This window comes from Microcaecilia unicolor, chromosome 4, assembly GCF_901765095.1.
Source record: "Microcaecilia unicolor chromosome 4, aMicUni1.1, whole genome shotgun sequence".
NCBI lineage: Eukaryota > Metazoa > Chordata > Amphibia > Gymnophiona > Siphonopidae > Microcaecilia > Microcaecilia unicolor.
In genome coordinates, this window is record NC_044034.1 from 153179481 (window position 1) to 153205129 (window position 25649).

A 25649-nucleotide genomic window follows, 5' to 3' on the forward strand; every position below is an offset into this window, starting at 1 on the left:
TGTGAAAGTACCACCTTCATCCCTGGGAAAGAAATTTAAAAGGTGTTGGGGGCACTTTTGGTCTACTTTACAACCAAGTGTTGAGACGGTTACTAACTTGATTTTTGGACTGAATGCTCCTCTACACGGCAACAAGGGGGGATTGGGGGGGGGGGGTGTCGGGGACGATATATATCTATGTCGCATGTATACCTTTGAAGTTGTCTTGTTCAATAAACATCAGTTTGAATAAAAGTGAGTATGTGGTAATGGAAGTGTGCATAGGCCATGGTAGCTCTGGAATATAGTCAATACAGACATATGAGAGACCAGACACTGGGCCAGTCACTTACCCTCCATTGCCCCAGATACAAAAGAAGTACCTGGATATAATATGTATTCATTGTAACCACACAAAGGTGGTATATCAAATCCCTTCCCCTTTATGCAAGTTAACCACATGAAGCCACACATCTTTGGAACATGGAGCAGGTAATTACTGAAGTTAACAGCACATTTTGAATAAGATTTCTGAACTCCGAGATAAGAGCCATTTGCAAAACTGAGCACAACTACATCTACAAAAGAAAAAAAACCAGCAAAGCAGGCCTGCTTCTGCCACTGTATTCATTTCTTATGCATCCAAAACATTACATATTGCTGCTGTTGCTTGAATTCAGACCAGGCACCAAAAAATCAAACTGAGGGCAAACCTTTTACTGAGTCCACTTTCTTGTTACCTGTCAGAAGTTGGTTTCAAACTCAGGGCTCTGTATGAAGTATTTAGACACAAAAGCAACGCTACCAATTCACTCCAGACGTTAAACACCTTGAACATTCTGCCACGTTCACTATTACCAACTCAGTTTCAGACATGCTTTATGTAAGTTATCTGTGGTAGATACTTTTCTGTGTTTGCACTGCCTAAAAACTTGTATGAAGAAGGATCCTCCAAAGCTTGAGGGCTATTTAGAGTTTGGCAGCTAAGATTTAATTAATGCAGGGTCCTACATTTAGGCTGCAAACACATAAGAGAGCACTACAGTATAGGGGATGAAGTACTTCTGTGTACAAAAGAAGAGCAGGATTTGGGGGTGATCACATCTAATGATCTTAAGGTGACTAAACAGGTAAAAAAAAAGGACGGCAAAAAACATAAGGATGCCTGGGTGCACAAGGAGAGGAATGGCCAGCAATGAAAAAAGCATCAGCAGTTTGGATTTGGAAACTGAGCTGAGAACTGACGATTTGGTATTTTGGAAACAAGACTAATGGCTCCTTGTAATAAGGTGCACTAACCTATTTAGCACGCGCTAAATGCTAAGAAGCCCATAAGTATAAAATGGGCTTCTTAGCATATAGCATGAGCTAAGCTTTAGTAAAAAGGCTCCAGAATTCCTCATTGTACCAAAGAGTGGCCTAATGGTTAAAGCACTAGTCTTGACCATCCAGAGGTGCCGGTTCCATTCCCACTGCTGCTCCTTGTGATCTTGGGCAAGTCACTTAACCGTCCATTGCCTCAGGTTCAAACTTAGATTGTGAACCCTCCAGGGACAGGGAAATATTCAATGTACCTGCATGTAACTTACCCTGAGAGCTACTACTGAAAAGGTGTGAGCAAAATCCATATAAATAAATAAAAGAAGGGACAACCAAGATGGATTATCATGGGTGATTTTTGCTGTTCTCCATTATCTAATTTTATTAAAGATTTACTAATCCGCCAGTTGGGGATGCCATCTAGGCGGCTTACAATTTCACCAATATATAGAGAAAATAAGAGTATGTGTAACATGGACAATCAATACAAAGTGAGGAAAGGAGAAAGGAACTCCGCATGGGGTGACCTGTTGTGTTATTGTCCATTTTGATGTTCTTATGCGCGGTAGATGTGAGATTCTTGTGAATGTGTGTGTAATAAGATCTATATCAAATATACAATAATAATAAATATTGCCTCTGTAAAAAGTTCTAGTGATCTTACCTGGAGATTGCACCTTCAAAAGGATATGAACAGGATGGATTCAATCGATCGAGAGGGCGGCTACTAAAATGGTCAGCATAAAGCATATGAAGACAGGCTTACAAATCTAAATATGTAGATCCTACAGCAAAGGTGGAATACAGAAAATATAATAGAGGATCCTCCAAAGTTTCAATGCACAAGACATAAGCCTCTTTCAACCAAAAGGTGGCTCTGGAACGAGGGGTGGTAGGATGAGAGTGAAAGGGGACAGGCATAATCTAGGAAATATTTCTTTACAGAAAGGATGGAAGATGTGTGGAGGTAGTGAAGACAAGGACAGTAACTAAATTTAAAAAAAGCATGGGACAAGCAGAGGAGCTCTAAAGAATAGGCAGTGATATAAGATTGGGCAGCTGATTTTGAGGGGCAAGCTGGGTAGGCTGTATGTTTTTTTTTTTCTGCCATCATGTTGTACATTTCTATGAAAGGCAACTGCTATCCTGCAATCTTGCAGCCAACAAAGCAAAATCAAACATAAATGGAAGAATTTTTGCAATTTCTTTAATCCTGAGGTTCAGAGTCCTCTAAACCAATTGCTGCATTGAACAAGTTACAAAATTTCATAAAGGTTTCAAACTCCCACCCCCCCAAAAAAATTCTAAAATGACAGCTGCAAAAATGTTACCTCACTCATCGCAGGGTTATAAAGTGAAGATTAGAAGTAAATGGCCTCAAACATTAACTATCTACAGAATCTAAACTGGATAGGTCAGGATTCGCTTTGCTAATAAATCACACAGTGCTCCTCCTCTCTGCCTAACATTTCAAATGTAACACAAAGTCTTAAAGGAAATAATAAGAACTAATAGTAGACTGTCTGTACAAGAAACTCAAACACAAAAATCAAAACATACCCTAAATGTATTTAGAATCTTCTAGCAATCCAGTATCTTCCAAAGCTAAATGCACTGTTCATAATAGGGGATTTACAACATCGGTATTCTTTAATATGAATGGATAAAATCCTTGGAAATTCAGCCGGATGATAACAATTGAAAATAACACCTAGTTATCTGTAATCAGGTATTTAAAAATATGCCCAGATATAGCCTGATAAAAATATTCAAATCTCTTTACTTGGATGTCCTAGGCCCGTTATATCTGCAGCTGACATAAGTGGATGGTGGCTGAATTTTGCTGAAGTCCAGCTAAAAGTCTGAACCCATCCCTGCCCTTCCCTTGCATCTCACTCCTAACTTTAAATGGATAATTTAGCCCAGACCCTGAAATGTCTGGCCAATGTTATCCATTTAATGGCCCAGGAAATTTAAAAGCAAACATTTATCTAGATTCATGCATTTGAATATCAATCTTATTATACACCTTTTATTTTGGGCCCAGCAGTTTTTTCATGCAGCTCTGTATCTCCAGCTCAATGGGAACCAGGAGCGAAATCTGAGCTTTCATTTGCAACATCCCGAATATCTTCTTCTCATCCCCCTCCTGCCTCTTCCGGGCCTAGTTTGGTTATTGTTTCAATGGTACTAGACTGAGGAGGGGAATCACAGGCACTAAATCTGGCCAGTAGGTGTCACCCTTAACCACTGAACATGATTTCTCCACCCCCACCATATAAAAAAGGGGGTGTAGTATCCCCAGCTCCATTCAACCCAGGAAAAGATGACCCAATGTGGGAATTTGCCTAGGTACCTTCTCTGTGTGATGCATGACCCCGGTTACTTGAGTCACCTTGGCATAGCTCATTCATATTTGGGAGTTAGGCTGCTCAATGTACTTTCCAGCTGAGGCTATATTTAGTGTTCTCTGACACTATCCTGTTATCAAAGCATACTCGCACAAGAGACTGCAGGAGAAGAGAGCTTAAGGAGAGCGGATCTCACAAAAAGATTGTGCACACAAGATTAAGCAAGAACTCTAAAAATTACTGACAGATACTCTTGCCATGCGCTAAATCCTTTCTTTAACACTGTTCAAGGAAAGATCCTACTTAGTTCCGAACGCTTACACCTATTAAAAAATACTAAACATTCATTAGCCTTATAAAATGTATCATCTGTAGTCAATTATTATTTTGGTTGACAATTACTTTGTGTTTTAATTGGGTGATATGTTGTATTTTCTCAATCAATTTTCTTTAAAGTCAGCTGCCAGGACATTTGAATATCTGGTTAAAATGAAATGGATTTGATGATCAGTAGGGGGCACAGAAAGCAATCATTTATCTGCACAATTAAAAAAAAAAATCTGTGGCCAACCTAGCCTACATCGTAAAGGCATGTATAAAAATAAAGGATCCCCTTGCCCCCTCCACCCCCCAACACAAATGCCATTTATGGATTCTCATCAAACATGAAATACCAAACTGAAAATGCAGAATTAAATCAGCCGGCCACTGCCCAATCATAAAAGGATGATGAAGAACTGAATGTCATATAAGGGAACAGCTGGCATGCCGGCTGGTGCAACAAAGACTGTTCTTCACAGTCCTGGAGCTGGTGGGGTTTGGGTAGTTGGATAATTTGACTCTGTTGTTCCCCTTGAATTTGCTCAGATGTACCGTGGGCAGCGACCAGTTGAGGGAGGAATATCCAGGACTCTTCGTCGCTCTTCATACTCATCTGTATCTGTTGAATCTTCATCCTCGTTCAGACCACACTCATTTTGACTGGTTTCCTACAGAGGAAAATGACAACAAATATCAAGATCATCCCTTCGCAATCTATTAATTTACCCTTTCCCTTGTCTGCTTTTAACCACCTTCAGTTTAGTAAATGACTTTACTAGGGGCAGACTGGCGGTAGGCCAAGCTTGGTTTTGTGCATGCTCAAATATGGGAAGAGACACTGTTGCTTGCCACTTACATTACTGATATCTTGATCCAAGTTTGATGACATGCTGTTTACATCATTTGATGTTTACATATCTGAGCATGTTTATATAAATTGGCTTGCTAGTTAACAGGACCCCTGCTGAAGGCCTGCGTGCTGAAACACGGCCTTTGTCGGATGTATCTTATCAGCACCTCCTGGATGTTGCATTTGAAGAATAAAACTTTTTGTTATCCATTGGCCATCTTGGGACTTGTTCATGGTGTCTTCCACTCTTGTGTTGGCTCTTTGACTTTTTGTGGAAGGTTTGATTTCCTGCCTTTGCTTTTTGTGTTCCCAATAAATACAGCAACCTAGTTACAGACAGTGTATGATGGCAGTATAAGACCAGTTGGGCCAATCCAGTCTGCCAGTTACTCCTGATCAGTGGCGTTCCTAGGGTGGCTGACACCTGGGGCGGATCGCCGATGCGCCCCACCCCCTGGGTGCAGCGCCCCCCCTCCCCCGGTGAAACAACGGACCCCCCCCAGGGGGCATCTTTACCTGCTTGGGGGGGGGGGGGGGGGTGCCGCGCGTCTGTTGGCAACGCTCATTCCCTGCTCCCTCTGCCCCGGAACGGGTTACTTCCTGTTCTGGGGCAGAGTGAGCAGGGAACGAGCGTTGCCGACAGACGCACGGCACCCCCCCCCCCCAGCGGCGAAACGACGGACACCTCCCCCCGGCAAAACGACACCCCCCCCCCCCCCGGGTGCATCTTTACCTGCTGGGGGGGTGCCGCGCGCCTGTCGGCTTCGCTCGTTCCCTGCTCCCTCTGCCCCGGAACAGGAAGTAACCCGTTCCAGGGCAGAGGGAGCAGGGAACGAGCGTTGCCAACAGACGCGCGGCACCCCCCCCAGCGGCGTGCACCCAGGGCGGACAGCCCCACCACCCCCCGCTTGGTACGCCACTGCTCCTGCCTGATACCACTGCTCTGGTACATACCATTGCCCGCCACAGAAGCTTAAGCGCCTATGAGATATCTAGTTCTCTTTGTCCAAATAGTTTTTTATATCATCTTGTTCTTTAGTTCTCCACCATCATAGGGAGGTGGTCATAAAGCTAAGGGTGGTATGCTACAAGCTTTGATATATTACCCTTCAGGGATATTAGTTATGATCACCAGACTACAACACTTCTCAAAATTTTACCAAGGTAATGGGACCCCCCCCCCCCCACACACACACACACTGAAACATTATCAATCCTGCAAACTAGGCAAATATTTTAAAAACCTTAAGCCACAACACACAGTCCCAAGAATGAATTTCACCACTCTAATAACTTGCTGATATCATGAAATATCAGGAAGAATGAAACAGTGTAAACTCCTTCCACCCCAATACCTAGAAGTTGTGCTAGATAATTCTATAATACTGACTGTAAACCTCCCAGAAAGGTACCTCTGGAGTAGTATGCCAAATAAGATTAAACTTGAAACTTAATATCACAACTTTATAAAGAGAATTCTGTTAAGATTTAACAAAATTTGGGATTCCATCAACCAATAAAGCTAACCTAGGACTCTTGATGACAGCCTTAAGAATGACCTTTGCACAGCTTACCATGCGCACTGTGGATACCTTGAACATCGGGCACACCATGTGGAACCTGGGAATTCTGATGTTAAAGACCTCATCCTTATTGTTCAAACGGTGAAAGGTGTAGTAACCTTCCATGTACCCCGAAGTGGTGGAGAAGGTAGTACAGCTGGTATATTCATACACTTTGCCTGGACTTATTTTGGGAAATTCGCCTGAGGACACAGGTGGCAAGTGACAAAGAGAAATGTAATATATAAACAATTTATATAAACATTAATACATTAATAAAGAACAGAAGAGTTTTAGCTGGTAACAAGAAACACAAATACTCAGTTTTCCCTTTTGATGTTTTCAGCTCCTGAAATCATTTGTCAAGCAATTTCGTACCGCTATGAAGCTAGCATTGACCATCTAGAGCTGCTCTGTCACATAGGCAGCCTGGGTTACCCATACGGAAAAGCTTAGCAGGGTAAGCATCTCATTGTAAAGCTTCTGATTAAATTGCTACTTACCTACAACGCCTGGCCCCTGAACTTCCTCCACGTCCCCTTTCGCATTCATTATCCTCCAGTAGCGACTGTCCAGCTGACATGCTTTCTCAGGAAAGGCATTCTTTGACATCTCAATTCTATGTAATAAATTAAGGTTTTAGAGATCAGAAGATGGCATGCATAAATCCCTTCTGGTCATTACAGAGGCTTCTCAGAAAGGCCAAATAAAATGTTTATAATAAAACTGGTCAATTCCTGAAGCACCAAAATAATTTAGTGAAAACAACCCAATCCTTTAAGTAAAAAAGATATGTGCCATTATTTGATAATTACACAGAATACAGAGAACATATCCAAGGGCAGTGACTTATGATGTTGCACCATCCCGCTAAGGCCCTTTTCCACCATTCTGTGCCAGGATGTCTCTCTCTTAACCATCCCTGAAAACAGGCAGAGTGAGTTTGACCTAGCAGTCAGCAGCGACACCTGCTGGCATACCGGAACCAAGTCCCTGACGGGCTACAGTCCAGGTTACTCAGCCAGGCCAAAACCCTGGCTGGCTGCAGAGGAAAGCTCCTAGCAATGTAGCTTCCGTACAGTCCAATTGCAATTGAATTGGAAACTTAAAAAGACCAGGAAGAATTTGCTAGGCCAAAAAACAGACCTAACAGTAAGAAAACGTATTTGACTGCTGACATGAGAACCACTTAAGGGGTCCTTTAGTAAAGGTTAGCATGTTATTGACACATGACCCATTTTATTTCTACTAACATGTGCTAATCTTTAGTAATAGATCCTCTTATTCTCATTGCTCACCTTAGAATTTCATGTAACTTTTGAATATAAATCCAGTATTATGATATTTCTAATCTGAAGTGAGATTTGTGATTGGTTCAGAGATCACTTGACTTATCCTATGAAAGAACAGCAGTTTTCACAAACTGATGGTCTTACACAGAAACTTTCTCAAGTAGAGCTGAGAGTAGTAAAAGCTGAAACAGAGGCAAAGGAGTTGTTCTTTTGAGTGGATCAAATTAATGAGGATTTCTCTGGTATTCAGAATTTGCAGACTTCTTTTGTTAAAAATTTGTCTAATTTGAGAAATAAATTTGAGACCCTTGAAAATTTTGCAAGAAGCAATAATCTTCATTTTTTAAACTTTCCAAGGGTATCTACAGTTATGCCTTTGGAAATGGTAAAGCGCTATATGAAAGAAATTTTGAGTATACTGGAAGATAAATGTTCTCCTTTTTCACAAGTTTATTATCTACCGAGGAAAGTAGTGGAACAGCAGCAAGCTTCTTTAGATGTTTCTGCTATATTGAATACTTCGGACTCAAAAGTAGCCACTGCAGCAACCTCAGTTGCTTCGGTGGCATTATCTCCTGACAAACAATAGCTATTGAGAATGTTCTTTAAGAATAGACAGAAATTGTTTCTAGGCTTCAAGATTCAAATATTTCCTGATGCAACTAAGAGACACTCAACGTAGATGTAAGCAGTTTCCATTATTGAAACCTGGTGTTCTTCAAATTCCTTTAAGAATGTTCTTTATAAGAAGTAATGTTTGTAACACTTTTCTGTACAAGTGAAATTGCTTCATAATGGTGGGGTCAGATGTATAGTTTTAACCACTTGTTTTTCTAACCTCAAGATTTCTCTATTCCTTGTCCTCCATTTGAAATATATGCCAAAATCTCCCCTCTAAGCACTGCTTTAGCCGCCTCCAATAAATTATTGGCCGATGTATGTGACTCGCATTATGAAGTTGATAATCTGTCCATTTATGCAGTAAATGGTCAGGAAATACAGGGGTCCCAATATAACTGCGGTGGGAAGCGCCATATATATTGTTTATCTCCTGAGCCCTCAAAATCCAAAGAACATCATACGGAGGCATGGTCTGATACACTAGACAGACCTATTCCAGCCTCCACCACAGAGGAGAAAAGCCCCATGGAAAGAAGCCAAATAATCAATTCTAGATTGTGATTCGTGTGCCCTCAACAGATGCGTATAATCTCAACCCAGAGGGTGCAATGTTCTCCAAACATCCAAGAGGTTTAAACTGGAGCATAGTAATGGGATACCCTTGGCGGGAGTCCCACCCTCCCCCACGTCCTATCTAGAAAGGGCTCATGAACCATGTTAAAGTCATCCCCCATAACAATGGGTAGATCTACCAGCTCGGCCACTCTATGAATAATGGTCTTCCCCCCCATTATAATCGTACAAATTAGGGCCATACACATTACAAAGTAACAGGGGTCTTTTGTTAATAGAGACCTTAACAAGTAGAAATCTACTCTAGGAATCCCTCCAGGTCTTTTGTATCACTGCATCCAGACCCTTGCGTAAAAGGACAGGGAGACCTGCCTTACGATGCACTGCTGGAGACTCTTCAAATTGCCCCACCCACCAGCGTCTAAATTTTAAGTGTTCCGCTGTCGAAAGGTGGGTCTCTTGTAAAAATACAATATCTGCTTTCTGATGATTTCAGGGCTTGTAGAATTTTCTGCCTCTTAATGGGCGAGGACACCCTGTTAACATTCCAGGAAACTAATTTAACCAACATCACGTGGTCTAATCAAAAAGAGAAAAGACACAGGCCAACTAGATATACCGATCGGAGGACTGTCCCAGCCAGCAGCCCCCCAACCAAAAACATGTAAAAAGGCCTCCTGGACCTCACCTGCACGCACCTCACTATCAGGAAGAAAACACCCAACTTGAACAAAACAAAATCCAATCCCAAAGTAGTAACAACAACCCAAAAAACAAGCTCCCAATTGAAACCCCCCACCTTATCGTAAAAATTAAAAAGGTCCCCGTCCCCCTTGATACCACATCCCTGCTAAACCCCATCTTCCTACAATGTCCAACAAAAATAATGGACTACGGTCAATGTGGAAATCCTCCCCCACCACGATCCTCCCAACCCACCCTCCTCCAACCTGTAACGATCTGAACCAGTGATATAAGGAAGCCTGTTGTCACCTCTAAGTTCTAAGAAATAGGAAAAGGAAAAAGGAAAGAAAAAAAAAAAGGGGGGGGGGAATTCCCTTATATATCTTTAAAGCTAACCCCCAAGACCAGGACAAGAACATAAGTGCATAAGCTGATACAATGTTATCCATTAGCAGGCAAATACATGTAATGTAACAGAGATATAGTAAACTATATGCAGATAACTACAGTATAAATGAAAAATCATTTACCAATTTGTCTCCCCCAAGTATAACAGAAAACTTGTCCAATGCACTCTTCTCCTTCCACCCAGTCTTCAAGCACCGTTCCAAGTAAAATTTCACTCAAGCTGGTGGGGGGGGGGGGGGGGGGGGGGGGGGGGGGGGGAATAAGAGCATGGCAGGTACCAGAAGTAGATAAAAGTGGGGAGACTGCAAGAAGCCTAGATTTTCACATATGCTGTAGGAGGCTTCAAGTCTCCACAGAGACAGAGATGTGCACCACCCAGAGGCGCGCACATGGTATTCTCCACAGGCCCCAACACATAGCATGCAACCATCCATCCAGCAAACACACAGTAAAAAAAATAAATAAATAAAAAGAACATAGGCTACTATAATACCACTGAGCCAGAAGCATATACATGCACATCTAACAACAATATATAAAACAATCCATATGTAGATGAGTACATTCTAAAGCAATAGTCTTTCTCCCCAAAGAAATGACAGAAGACCTGTCTTTGTGCATTCTCCTCACTTCACCCTGTCTTCAGCTACCTTGAACAATGAGGTACCACATATGCCGTGGCATGGCAGAGACCAAAAGTAACTGAACAGGTGGAGTCAAATAAAACACAGGGTTTATCCTGGGTTACAAAAAGTCCCCACGTTTCTTAAAAGGCCCCATCACATAGCATGCAACCATCCACCCTTCATACACACATATGCACCATAAAAAAAAATGTTTTTTTTGAACATGGGCTATTATAGTACCATCCAATAGGGAGCATATGTATGCATATCCAACTGAAATATAGAAAGCAGATTATATGCAGGCGATTTCAATCTACAGCAGAAGTCATTACAAATCAGTCTCCCCATCATATAACAGAAAACCGTCCTTAACGTACTCCTCTCATTCCACCCAGTCTTCAGCCATCGTACATAACACAATTTCACACACACTGGAGATGCAGTAGTGACTCCTCAGAAACCAAAAATAATTGAACTGGTGGGGCAAGTGGAGCCAAAATTTTTCATGGGCTATTAAAAGACTTCAGGATTCTAAGGAAATATAGATGCAGACTACCCGGTATTATGCACAGAGAAATCCTCACAGCATCCCCCATCCCGCAGCATACTACCCCTCATCACTCATACCACACCCACAAACAAAACAAAACACTTTTCTCTTCAGAATATCCAGCATTAGAGATAGGCTTCGATAATGGGATATTGTAGAACCATTTATAGCTAGTAAATGTCCTAAAGCAAAAGTCATCCAGCAGTTGCGATGATCCTTCTCATCGGCAGCTCTCATCCTAGGGAGACAGTCCGAAATGCCGCTCCAACTATAGAACCAATTTTGGGTAACAAAGTCCATTAGTCGTCAGGCCGGTCTCCCCAACTGACAATCAGTCTCCACAGTCTTTCAAACCGTGCTTCTAGATGGAGTCATGCTCTTTAGGAAAGTCTGAGCCAATTCGGGCAAGTCAAAAAACTGAGGCTTGCCTTCTGTGAAGACTTTGAGACAAGCTGGATATAACAAAGCGAATTGAATACGGCGCCAATGTAGTTCCGCGCAAACGGGGGGGCAAACGCTCTTCTCATGTTCGAGATCAGAGCCAAAAAATCCTGGAAACACAAGACCGGTTTGTTCTCATATGTAAGATGTCCTTTAGCGCTAATGGCTCTCAAAGTTCTGTCTTATGAACGTAATTCAAGATTTTAAAGATAACATGTGGGCGAGCCTCTGCTGGTATCTTGGGCTCCAACCTATGAGCCCGCTCAACATGGAGAAGGCCCACTGCCGACTGTAGCCGCAGAGTGGAGACCAGCCAAGACTCCAGAAACTTCCTCAGCTCCACATCCATTATAATCTCAGGAAGGCCGTCCAAATGCAGATTCCCCCTCTGTGATCGGTCCTCAATATCATCCACCTTGTCCTCCAGCGACTGCAGCTTAGCCTGCAAATCTGTGTTCCGAGTGAAGTGTTGCTGCACCCAATCTTCCAAGTCAGATACGCATTGACAATGTGCTGAAAATTCACCATTTAATGCCTCCAGTCTCCCATCCACAATATCCAATTTGTCTGCAACCGCTTGTAATCTTTTATCTAAAGAATCATCAATAGCTTGCTTCACCTCTGAGACAATCTCAGACACCCACGCGGAGCTTATAGAGGAAGGTCCGGAGTCCCCTCCAGCCGCTTCTCCTTCTCACGGCGTTGTGCCTTTGTAGCCATAAGTGCACACTGATTTAATTGTCCTTGCATTCACTCACGGCTTCCTGAAGCCTTTGCCCTTAGAACCCTGACTTTGGTTCCAGTATAAAACTCTTGGAGGGTGAGTTTTAGCGATCAGGTCCCAGGAGCTGTTCCCATTTGTGCCTGCTCTCTTAGCACAGCATCACATGACCTCGGTAGAAAGGATTTAAAGCACACACAGTACAATATTCACATCAGAAGGGCCTAGGAATGGTCTAGAAGCAGCATATCCTATAATTTACCCACTACACATTCCCTTTCGGTCAAATCTTTCTAATGGCAGTCAATAATATCACAATGAGATATAACAATTCTGTGAGCAGTCCCCCTTTACAACACCAGTGCAGCTACTATTTTTACCTTATTCTGTATGTGAAGAAGTAGTGTGGTGGGTGAACAGAGCTGAGCTCTGGCAGGAATGAGGTGGAAACTGAAACAGTAATGTCCCCTGTGGTGGCCACACACTCCTTATCATGAACGTATCTAAGAGTAAGCAGAGGCAGAGGTCACAACGTAATACAGATTATACATAAGGCATTCAATTGCTTATCAAAAATAGTACCTCTAATGAGATTTGGCTGTTTCACATATACTGTGCCTTGTGGGACAAGCACAGGCCATAACCGGGCCAGAAATTAGATGTTATTTGGAATCATCAATTTTATTTATATCGCAAAACACAGTATAGACTATTAATCTGGATTCCATTTCTAAGCTCCAAATGGGCTATTGTCCAATGCAATGACTGAAGCAGCTGCCTCCAATTCAACCACGAATGATGCATGATAATCATACCGTACTGCCCTGCGATCTCTGCTCTGGTACACTGCCTTCACGTACTCCTATAATTCTACGATTTATGCAATCAAGAATAGCCAACTTGTGCTTTTTCTATGCCAATCAGTAGTGCTGCTGATTAAATCCACTGTACCTGAAGATCTGGTCTCGAATGATAGGATAGCCACCTGTCACAACATTGTTTACATATGTGGTAAACCATTCTGAAAAAGAAGTGCCTAGAAGCCAAAAGGAAACACAGGAAGGAAGGACGGTATATTTAATCCTGAAGATAGTACTGCAATGTAGTAACATCAATGAACACTCACAGCAGCACAATCACAGCTTCCTATCCCATCCTACCTGCAATGAACATGTCAATAGCTGAGGGGTTGCGTGCCATTTGATCCTAAATCAAAAGAGAGAAACACAGTAAAACACATTGCACTGATCAAAGCATTCATGACAAACACCAAGCTGACCATCTCAATATGAACACCGATTGCTCTGATTTGACCTAATACTGAATTTTTCCTACTTGCAGGTGACCATCGTTTAGGCTCACCCAAGTACGATAAAACTCCTGTTATACATTACGTATCTCAGAAGACACAGTAATTCTGATGGTGCACCTCAGGGAGTCAAAAAAAACAGAGAATTAAAAACTGAAAAACAGTGAAGAACAAAACACAAGGATTCTCATTGTGTACAAAGTCACCACAAAGTATTAACACAAATTGCACAGTGCAAATACCAGAGAGCAGGAGGCATCTCTCCGTGGTATCTGCACTGTGCAATTTGTGGTAATACTTTGTGATGACTTTGTACACACTGTTCCACATATTTCCAACTTGCAACAGTTCGCTCCTTGGCTTCATTTCATTACAAAGAAGACTCTTGATGCAGGCATGAATTGCTGAAACACGGCCGTGTTGAGTCCTCTCAGCATACTGCATTGAGATTCTCCGTTAAAGATTTGTTGAACTTTGAGAATGCTTGTGTTCTGTGCTTCACCATTTCTTCTGTGCTGCTGAGCTTGCGAGGCCTACATCTCCTCCCTGTGGTATTGAAAACCGAATGACATTTCATACCAATTCAAAAAATGACAGACTATTTCTCCTTACTGGACACTGATAGAAGATCTCATATTGAGTGCGTCCTTCCACGCTCTCCAGCGCCATGTACTGGCTCAGGCCAGTGTGGATACAGAAAGTTAAAGGCAGGCATTGCTTCAGTCCCTTCCTCTTCTGAAAGCCTCCAAGAGCGGTGTTGATGTCTAGCAAGTCCTCCGAGCGATAGTGATTGGAGAGAGCCATGCTTCCCATCAGCCTGTACACCCAAACAGAAAGGTAAGTAGACAAGCTGAACCCTACCTGATTTTACTCTATTATATGCAAGCAGATAGTGGGGGAAATCAAAATGACACTTCCATACATGCAATGGGTATGTAGACATAGCATCAACTCCAGTCAAGGCTGGCTCAAGGAACTGTGGCATCCTGAGCAAGCTTGCATCATCACCACCCCCCCACCAAAGGTCCAGTATCTCTCATTCCCTCCTTCAGTCCAGTGTCTCTCCCCTCCTATCCCCATCCTTTGGCCCACTCTCCCTCTCTTCTCCCCGTATGTCCAGCATCACTCCTTCTCTTCACCCCTGCAAAACAGTGTGTGAGTAGCCAGCAGCAACAGCTTGAAGACAGACTGACTATCTTCACCCAGGCCATGGGACTTCCGTATGCCCTGGTCCACCTCCTCTGATGCAATTTACTGTGGGTGAGACACACCAGATGGAAGGTTCAGGGCCTGGGATAAGGCAGCTGCTGGCAGCAACTCACACACTGTTTATAGGACCGTGGGGGGTGGGGAGGGAACAGAAGGAGAGAGGAGAAAGAACGATGCCAGACCCGCATAGAAAGGAAAGGGAAGAGAGGGGCTAGGGGGTTCGGGAGAGAGAGATGCCAGACCCATGGGGAGAAGGGGGAACAGAAGGCTTAACCATTACATACCAGGTGACATCAGAAGCTGGGGATTTTGGCACCCTTTATTGCAGGCACCCTGAGCCAGTACTTCACCTGGTCCAATGGTTAAGCTGGCCCTGACCCCAGTAATAAGGAGTGTAGACCTGGCCCCAGCTGATTTATAAGATTACTATGTATTTCTAGATGGGCCTATGGTTACACATTATATAATTTGCTGCAAACGGGCGCATCAGTTGATACTTTGGGCCCAAATACCACAAGGAAAGCTGAATTACCATAAGCTTAAAAACCACGAGCCACAAACCTATTAGCAAGTCTTAAAACCACGCTCCAGCTGCTGTGAAAATCTCAATTCACCTTCCTAATTATAGTTTTCTACAGCTATTTATAAGTAAACGCATCTTGAAGGGGCCCACATCATAAATCATGATGCTTCTGGATACTCAGCACCTCCTGTTTGAACAGTGGAAAGTGGAAGTTTAAGAAAATGCTAAATGAACTGGAGCAGTGAAGGACTTTAAATAAGATGTGATAGAATGCATCTCTCGCTCTTAAGCAAACTAATCTGGCATCTATGGCTAATTATTAAAGCATTCAAAATTCTGCAAAAGCTTGTGCTAAATTTGTGATATGTTTTCTGAATATAGGAGGCACACAGTTCTGTGTTCGATGGAATCTGGTCCCCTATTCAGTCTATCACTTCTACATCTCTGACCTTTTCCAGTGTTTATTGTTGAAATCCTCGTTCATTTCATTACTGGCTATCTTACCCTGGGACCACCAGTTTCTGTCCATTGTGGATACGGAAAGAGCAGCGATAATCATCAGGCAGTATGCAACCAATTTGATTTTCCATCACATTCAGGTCTTCTTCCTGCACGCCATCTGTAACCAGAACACCATTTCATTTCAACCATTCACAGAAGCAAATCCTAGGATCTCACTAACCTCCAAACTGGTGCACAGACATAGCCACTAGTACCCAGCACAATTATCATGCTACATCAGAGGCTCTATTCCCTCCCCTCAAACAGAGAGCATGCCACATTTCTATAGATCTGATGACAAGAGATAAAAGCATGACAACAGATACAGAAAATAGGTAAATGCTCTCTGCATTAAACTAATTCAATGTTTTCTAAAGTGAACTTCAAAGAAAGCAGCTTTTGCTTTTTTAAGTCTGGACCCGAATTTTATTGTGGTTTTTTTTTTGACATTCCAAAGGAATTAAATACAGTCCGAGATTCACCACAACTAGGGCTGTGCTGTCGGAGACAGAAGCAATTTTGGGTGGAATCGGTAAAAATGTTCTGACTCCGACTCCAGCTTCAACATAAAAAAAAATATTATAATATATAGTAAATTTATCATTTTATACTTATTATTTATTACATTTATATCCCACAATCTGCATGAAATACAATTATACAGTTGAAAGTAAGGTAAAAATAACATTTAAACAGCAATATGAAAAGATAATAAGGATAATTAATGTTCTTGAAATTTTGTTAATACTAGGAATTAATCAGAATTATGTTTGATCTGAAGAATAAGCCTTCTTAAACAGTACTGACTTCAGTAATTTTCTGAAATTTAGGTAGATCTGGGCAGATTTTACTGATTTGGGTAATGCTTATCTTTGTCCTGGATCTAAAGCACTAGGAAATAATAAGTTGTGTTTACTAGTACTTTAGATCCAGAACAAAAAATGTAAAGCCTGATATCAGTAGGAGTCGGACAGCAGAAAAATAAGAGGAGTCCGAGTTGGAGTTGAAGGTTTGGTGTAATGATTTCATAGCCCTGACAACAACAAAGATAATTTTATTTAAAGCTTAGTAAAATATTAATGCAGATATGCAGTGGTTAGTACCTTTAACATGCTGTAGGCCAGAAATATATTCAACATCTCTAAAATGTTGACTGCATTAGAAAAACTTCCAAATGCTGCTAAAAGGTCTGCGTGAAGTACTTTACACAACTGAAAACTTTGAACCAATGCCATCAGATTTACTGATTCAATGTTTCCAACTACAAGTGGCTCCTTGCATGCTTCAAAAAGTCTGTCTCGGTTAATTCACTGGGCATGTGAAGCAGGAAGAAGGTTAGAAGTCCCATACCTTTCAAAGAACTGATCATTCGAGGACACCTCTGTCCCAGGTATGTCTCCAGGTCATTCCAGGCCTTCTTCAGAGTGGCATAGTGCTGGATGTATCGGCCCAGATCTAAATAGTAGTCCTTAAAACTTGCCTTCCAGCTCCGACTCCTGGGAGTTCTTTTGGACCTAGAAAAAAAAAAAAAAAGACAAAATGGTAATTCTAATTGCTGAATCTACTGAGAAACATTAAGTGATGCTCTAGAGAATTTGCATCTTATAGGCATGGGCAGAGGTCATTCACTACATAAAAAAGGAAGGCAAGAGGAATCTTTGCACCTGGAATGCCAGTGAAACAAGGTAGTGCTACAACTAAGTACTTTGAGTGCTTTTCATACTACTCAATGGATATACTTTGAAAAGTCTTTTTCACCGAGTTTGAACAAAAAAACACAACTAAGATGTAAAGCCCATTCCACATATTCTAAAAGTATGCTCGATTTCTGTAACCGAACAACCCTATTTTCAAAGATTCCTCAACCCAATAAACCCATCTCTAAGACGAGATAGAAAGTAAAAGTGCAACATGAAGTTCTTCACAGACAAGGCCTCCCAAAACTGTTTTAGAGGAAGTAATGAGCAAAGCAGATTTTCAGGTATCAATGATGTATATAAATTTGGCATTCCTTTCTTTTACCTTATTTTATTGTGTATTGCACATTGCTTTGTTATCTTTTCAAAGGAAAGGCGATTAATCAATTTTTAATAAATCAAATCAAATTATATGTGTTGTTCAACGGTGGAAACTAGTGCTGGAATGGGAAAATACTGCGAACAAAATCGTGGCCATATACAGAACAGCATTTCAATTGGGCAGCACGGTAATCAGTGAAATCCCTCTTAAACTGAGAACGCACACAGGTGCACGTATGACTAGACTATAAAATGAATTAACAAGTAGCTGATCAGTTCTGCCCCGTGATTCTTGTCCTACAACTGAGATATATCCCGTGCGCTTTGAAGTTTAACCACTTGCAGGACATCATTGCTTTGACAGTCAGACTTTGTTTTCCAATAAGCTCTCCATTGTCTGATAGTCGTAGTCATACAAAATCTCAGCCCCAGTGCAACATACACACCCCACCTCCTACCCCCAAACTCCATGATAAACTACTTGAAAAAAATCTGTTTTATTGAATAACAGGCACAAACAAAACATATGCAAAGAAATGGTGACTGCGGGTGATAACTCTTACACCTGACACTAGGAACAGTATTTTTATACTATACAAAACAGCAGAAATAAAACAGTAAATTAAATTCAGCACATAGCCATGAAAAGACACAAAACTCCATCATAATCTAAAGAGCTACAACTGGCCCCTAGATCCATATGGCCCTGCTGGACACAGACATTTGTTTTCCAGGGAGTTGTAGCCTGTAGTAACAATCCTGCTACCCTCTGCCCTGCAGCACCATTAACCTGTCTTCATCCTTTGCCTTGTCCTCTCCTCTCTCTGGTCTTGAGAGAGCAAAGAGCATTATGTTTGCAATCCTGCAGCCTACCAGCCCTGTTCCTGACAGTAGAAATTCCAAGCAGTCTGCCTAATCTCATCCTTGATGAAAGCCAAGGAACAGCTGGGTTCTGTGGCATTTCCACTCACTTCTTCACCACCAGGGCTCCTCTGTGCTTATTCCAGGCTTTCTAGAATTCCATTACTATGTTTGTTTCTGCCATTCCATGCATCCATGACCCTTTTGGAACAGGAATATTCTCCAAGATTCCTCTTAAGTTTCCCTGTGTTGCAATTCATATTTCAAGTCCATTTTGTTTTTATCAGACTGAGAGCAAGGGGGGGGGGGTGCTCACTACTTACAGCATTACTTGCATATCCATACTAAGGCACAGTGCAGCCAGAAAGTCTCCAGAACTTTCAGAATTATTTATACAAATCTGTTCTGTATAGTATTTGTGTTGTATTTATACCTTATTTTCTCTGGCTCACATTTACTATTACAGAATAGTGATGTGGATTTTTTTTTTCATTGATTGTACGCTGCCTATTGCATGTTGTGATTATGTGAGTTATCTTTAAATCTATTTACTAGAGTTTTGAACATATCCGTTGTAACAAAACATAACATCCACCAACAGGCTCATTTTCAAAGCACTTAGCCTCCCAAAGTTCCACAGAAACCTATGGAACTTAGTCTCCCAAAGTGCTTTGAAAATATGCCTCCAAGAGTCATAAGAACTGACATTGGCACAGTTCACACTGCTAGATCATTTTTCTTTTAATACTCCATCCCTCATTAAATTCCAAAACCTTTATTTTACAAAGGGTCTTGTTTCTTATAACCCTCTATGAGTCTTTAAAGCCTAAAAACACTACGCTTCTTCCCTCCGTCCCACCCTAAGACCCATTTCCAGAGAGAAGCAGGAGAGTGTCCAAGCCCAGAATCTTGCACCAGGTTTAAAGAACCTTTCCAGTGGGACAGCAACCTTTCCTGAAGAGTAAGGAACACAAGGGGAAAATTAAATCCTGGACTGGAGGGGAATGTAGTTCTCAGTTGCCTAAGACAGTGCTTCTCAACAGTCCTTGGCACACACCCACCCAGTTGGGTTTTCAAGATGAATGAGATGTATTTACATACAAAGGAGACAGTGCATACAAATCCATCTTATGCAAATTCATCCTGAAAACCTGACTGGCTGGGTGTGCCCTATGTTTAGAAGCACTGTTCTAAGAGCCTGGCCCATAGGAGGGCCAATGATGGGAGGACCCATGGGGAAGAAGAACCTCCCTGTGTACATAAACTGAACATAATGAGGGGCATAATCGAACGGGGTGCCCAAGTTTTCCTGAGGACGTCCCCGTGAAGGGGCAGGGAAACCCGTATTATCGAAACAAGATGGGAGGCCATCTTTCGTTTCAATAATACGGTCAGGGATGCCCAAATCTCAACATTTAGGTCGACCTTAGAGATGGTCATCCCTAGAGACGGTCGTCCCCAATTTTCGGTGATAATGGAAACTGAGGACGCCCATCTCAGAAATGACCAAATGACCATTTGGTCGTGGGAGGAGCCAGCACTTGTAGTGCACTGGTCCCCCTGACATGCCAGGACACCAACCGGGCACTCTAGGGGGCACTGCAGTAAACTTCAGAAAAAGCTCCCAGGTGCATAGTTCCCTCACCTTAGGGATCAAAAGGGGCACGTAGATGTGGGTACAGTGGGTTTGTGGTGGGTTTTGGAGGGCTCACATTTACCACCACAAGTATGTTTCAACGGTTTTTATTGATGACAAGTCAAAAAGTACAAATCCACCTTAACATAGCGACGTCAATGCAATTTTACAGAGCTCAGTGGAGCAACACTTCAAGAATACAGCATTACGTACAGCCATCAAATTTTTATATAACTTTTATCCCCCCCCCCCTTTTTCTTTAACCGTGCTCTATGTTTAACTTTTAATGTTTCAACGATTGTTATTGATGAGATCACATGGTAGACAATTCCATATCAATATAAATCTGATAACAAATAATTCTGTCATATATTAATGAACCTAAAACTTCTATCATCCAATTCCCCCCCAATCTTTCCATCCCTTCCTTTCCTTCTTAAGTATTCATGAATGTGTTCCTATACAATTACAAGTCAATTTCATAACTATAACCAATAAACTTTTATATTAAACTCCAATAATTATGTCTCGTGTTTTACTCTATGTATATCCCAACAGTATTTACAGTCGAAACCTCTGAATATGTTCCTTTTAAGGATTACTCTCCGAGTTAATATTGCACGACTCTCCAATATGCAAGGAATATTGCCCTTCCCGAAACTATTTACCACCACAAGTATAACAGATAGGGGGGTTGGGCCTGGGTTCACCTGCCTGAAGTGCACTGCAGTACCCACTAAAACTGCTCCTGGGACTTGCATACTGCTGTCATGGAGCTGGGTATATTTGAGGCTGGCATAGAGGCTGGAAAAATATTTAAAAAAAATTTTTTTTTAGGGTGGGAGGTGGTTAGTGACCACTGGGGGAGTAGAGGGAGGTCATCACCGATTCCCTCCGGTGGTCATCTGGTCATTTAGGGCATATTTTTGTGGCTTGGTCGTTAAAAGAAAAAAAAAAAGGACCAAGTAAAGTCAGCCAAGTGTTCGTCAGGGACGCCCTTCTTTTTTCCATTATGGGCCGAGGACGCCAATGTGTTAAGCACACCCCAGTCCCGCCTTCGCTATGCTTCCGACATGCTCCCGTGAACTATGGTCATCCCCGCGACGGAAAGCAGTTGAGGACACCCAAAATCGGCTTTCGATTATGCCGATTTGGGTGACCCTGGGAGAACGCCCAAAATCAGCTTTCGATTATACCGATTTGGGCAACCCTGGGAGAACGCCCATCTCTCGATTTGTGTCGAAAGATGGGCAGCCTTCTCTTTCGAAAATAAGCCTGAATGGTTCCCAGTAGGACCAGGAGTGTGGAGTTCCTGCCTAGGTCTGAGAGGCTAGAGGAGCCCAACCTTATGGAAGTAGGAGACTCCGAGAACCCAGCTGCTGAGCCAGTGCTTGAAATTATGGACTGTATAGATTTAGAAGCAGTTATGGAATTGTGAAGGATATTGGAAAAGAGAGACCTCTGAAAACCTGAAAGCATTAAGGAAACTTGTGTGTTGTTTCCTCTAGTGGTTGACAGCCAGGAGGGTGGGGGATAGTGATTATTGCCAGAGTTAAACTATCCCATGGGCTGGGGCTTCCAGGGGCTCTTGCAGTTTTAACCTTTGAGCATTGAATAATGAAGAAACCAAGTACAGAGACTTGTGAATTGGACATTGTGTGAAAAGAGATAACTTGATTTTTGAAGGAAACGTAAGGACCCCTGCAAGTGGAGAGCTGCATCCCTGTGGATTCCTCTGGGTTTTCCTGAGCGTCAAGTCCTTTTCTGGCTGCTGGGCTCGACCTACCTGTAGGAAAATAAATGCTCCAGAAAAACCCTAATTTTCACCCAATCTGTTGAATATCAAGCTGCAAGCATATTCTGAAAGGGACTGGATGTATTTATCATAAACCAATGGAAATTTTTTTATTTCATTTTAAAGTAGCCATAGCATCCTGAAGCTCTGTCATCAAAAGAACATTACACCATTGCCAATAAGATGGTGCATTGAATCCAACACTGACAAATAATCTTGGACCCTCCAGTGCAAGCGTTCTGAAGAAATAAGTGCTCGCCTGCCCCTTGTAGTCAAACATGATTGCGCAAGTTAAAAAATTAAATAAATAAACCAGCCAACGAAATCATAAGTTAAGCACTGCTACATCTGATAATGGTTGATCAGTACTAACAAAAGAAACAAACTAACAAACAAACAAACAAACATAAAACAATTATCTTTCAGCTTCTGGAGGAAAGAAAGAAACCTGCTTGTGGTTCATAAGGACATTCATTGTATTCTCACAACTTAAACAAAAGTTGCAAAAGCAACAGCTTAAAATGCATAAAATATGCATAAAATCCCAGCTGCGGGATAAGTCCTGAACCCCCCCCCCCCCCCCCAAACAATTTTTTTGCAAACTAAATATACAATGTTATTCTTTTCCATTTGGTTTAGCAATGCAATTCTTATAGTTTTCCAACCTCCCAAATATTCTTCATGGTAAAAGCGGAGCAAGTAGAGGAAAGACAAACAGAACTGTATTTCTTTTAAACTACCAGTGAAATATTACTCACTCGGAGAGAAGCCAGTACTTCTCACAGTGCCTTTTCCACAAAGGGTCATGGTTTGCCAGTTGGTTGAGTCTTCGATTAACATAGCTGCAACTACAAACAGAATTATATTTGTTTGAAAAAAATTATGAGGTAATATTCAGCTGGTGCTAAAATTATGTCCACATTCGACCGGCTCTTAGTAGGATAAGTGCCAAATATAGGTTAACCCATGCAAAGACAGGGCTGCTCTCTATGTGGTCCATTTTGGCCTGTTAACTTATCTGGTTAATTGGTGACTCAGCCCCCAGGCCGGCTTTAGTGATTAGAGGGAATAATTCAGCAGCACCATCCAGATAAGTGCCACTGAATATTTCCATGGGGCCCAGTCAGAATGAGTTAAACAGATAAGACCACTCTTAACTGGTTAACTCACTCTGAATATTAACACCTATGTTTTTAATAACTTAAGTCTTGCCCTAAGTTAAGGCAGTAAATTAACTGCACTGTGCAATTCAAGAACCCTCCAGCACAATGACATATGCTAGGTACTTTGCTACTCCTCTTGTAGCACTGTTCCTCTCAAAGCTCCCTTGCTAGTTGGTGAGCCTCAGACAGTACTAGGCTTACATATCACTTCCAAGTTTTCAGCATTTTTAAACCAGCAACCCCTAGGGTGGTAGTGACTCCCCAGAGTATGGGGTAGAAAATGAAAAAAGCCCCCTAAGGCAGTGTTTCTCAACCCTCTTCTGGAGGCACACCTAACCAGTTAGATTTTGGGGATTACTACAATGAATATACATATCTTAAATCTGCATACATTGAATACCCATTGAATACAAATCTAACTCATTTATGTTCCTTCTGGATATCCTGAAAACCTGACTGGCTAGGTGTGACTCCAGGGAAGGGGTGAGAAGTCCTGCCCTAGGGTAGTGGTGTGAGATCACAGGGCCCTCCTCTCCCACCACAGTCATGGAGTGGACAGTGACAGCAGCCCCCCTCCCTGGGTAGTAGAGTAGAGAGTGACAGCAGTCCTCCCTCCCCCTAAGTAGTGGAGTGGAGTGTGACAGCAGCCCCTCTGGGATAGGGTCTGCAGAATGACTGTTACCTGGTGGGGAGTGACAGCAGTCCACCGTCCCCCTAGTGGCAGGGTGGAGAGTGACAGCAGTTTCCCTTTTTCTCCCAGCAGTGGGTGGAGTGTGACAGCCCTTCCACTTGGGGGCTGAGAGCAGCTCCACTATGGGGAGGGATTTGGAGAGTGACAGTAGCCTCTGGGGATCTAGATGGTGACAAGTTCTCATCTAGGCTGGAGATCTAGATAGTAATAGCTACCTTTAGGCCAGTGGGATGGAGAATGACAGCAGCCTTCTGGAGTAGGGGTCTGCAGAATGCCAAGTTACACTGGGGAGTGGAGAGTAATAGCAGTCCCTCCTCCCATGGGTAGTGGGGTGAAGAGTAACAGCAAGCCCCCCACCCTCAACCCCTGGGCAGTGCAGTGGAGAGCAACAGTAATCCCCCCACCACCATGGCAGTATCTCTGGAGTGAGGGGTGGAGAGTAACAGCATTCCTCTCGCTCTCACTGGGTGGAGATACGGAGGGACAACAGCTCCCCCGTGGTGGGGAATGGGATTTGGAGAGCGCCAGCTGCCTCCCCCAGGGTGAGAATCTAGAGATAGTGCTCCTCTAGGCTGGAAATTGAGAGACAGCAGCCCCTTTGGGGTCAGGATGGGGGTCTGAGCCATAGTTACCCTCTGAGGCAGTGGGATGGACAGTAACAGCCCAAACCCCTCTCCTGTGCGGCAGCCCCTCCCACCGCGCCACTCTATCGCCCGCCCCGGCACCTGCCTGACCAGGTCGCGGTAGTCGAGGAAGGAGAGGACGAGGAGCAGCGGATCGGTAGGTAACGTCTCCAGACTCAGCTCTACGGCCGCCGCCATCTTCCAGGCCCCCACCCCCTGGCCCCAATGACGTCACTTGCGCGCGCGCTCGTTTGTTATCAAACACGGAGTTGCGCACAGGGAGCGAGAGGAGGGGGAGGGCGGCTCTTAAAGGGACCATGCTGTCACTCGGTGCCCCTTTGAAGTCAGTCTGCCCGCCCAGGAACAGGAAACAGTTCATCTACCAAGGATTCTCATGGACAGCGATCATCATGATCTAGCCAGCCACACAGTTGAAGCGTCGCCCCAGTGACGTCACCGACCCGGTCCTTGAAAGCACAGAAAAATAAAAGTTGCCTACCTGTAACTACTACTACAAATCATTTCTATAGCGCAGTTCTCCTTGGACAGATGATCTTGCAGCCACACAAATGAAGTGACTCTCCTGTGACGTCACTGACCCGGGCAAATAAATACCAAGTATTAAGCTTAAAAGCTATCACAATATGTGTGCGTGCAGATTCCCGCTCTAGTTCACAGTATATATACCCTCAGGTAAGAACTGCCCCTTTTCAGTTTGATATAAAAGCTAGCGCTAGCGGCAACTTAAGGGAGGGATTGTGTGGCTGCAAGATCATCTGTCCAAGGAGAACTACCTTACAGGTAGGCAACTTTTATTTCTCCCTGGACAGAGTATCTTGCAGCCACACAAATGAAGATTCCCAAGCCACACAGGTAACAGATTAAGAAAAACTACATATGTCTATTGAGAAAGTAACTGGTACCTACCTGTGTGAGGAGGAGGTGGTAGTTGACGCCTCAGAGTACAGAAGAAAGCACAGCATGACCAAAAATTGCATCCGTAGATGAAGTTGTATCAATG

General features: G+C 42.9%; 1 protein-coding gene across 1 annotated transcript; it reads right to left on the bottom strand.

Moving 5' to 3' along the window:
- Positions 1-2484: 2484 nt before the first annotated feature.
- FBXO3 (F-box protein 3) lies at positions 2485-24863 on the bottom strand. The gene is made up of 11 exons (XM_030200758.1): positions 24735-24863; positions 22910-22999; positions 17192-17355; positions 15845-15959; positions 14221-14425; positions 13460-13505; positions 13251-13335; positions 12680-12802; positions 6887-7002; positions 6396-6586; positions 2485-4639 (listed from the first exon to the last, which is right to left on the bottom strand). Exons 1-11 carry the CDS (start codon positions 24824-24826, stop codon positions 4514-4516), a joined length of 1353 nt encoding a protein of 450 aa, XP_030056618.1. The 5' UTR covers positions 24827-24863; the 3' UTR covers positions 2485-4513.
- Positions 24864-25649: the final 786 nt, after the last annotated feature.

Bases quoted from the DNA above. Each gene is read 5' to 3' on its own strand.
- FBXO3 (XM_030200758.1), bottom strand. From the start codon at position 24,826: ATGGCGGCGGCCGTAGAGCTGAGTCTGGAGACGTTACCTACCGATCCG. The intron at 17,356-22,909 runs GTGAGTAATATT...TTTTTTTTCTAG, and splicing joins AAGTACTGGCTTCTCTCCGA to GTCCAAAAGAACTCCCAGGA. The intron at 6,587-6,886 runs GTAAGTAGCAAT...CTGTGTCCTCAG, and splicing joins TCAGGGGCCAGGCGTTGTAG to GCGAATTTCCCAAAATAAGT.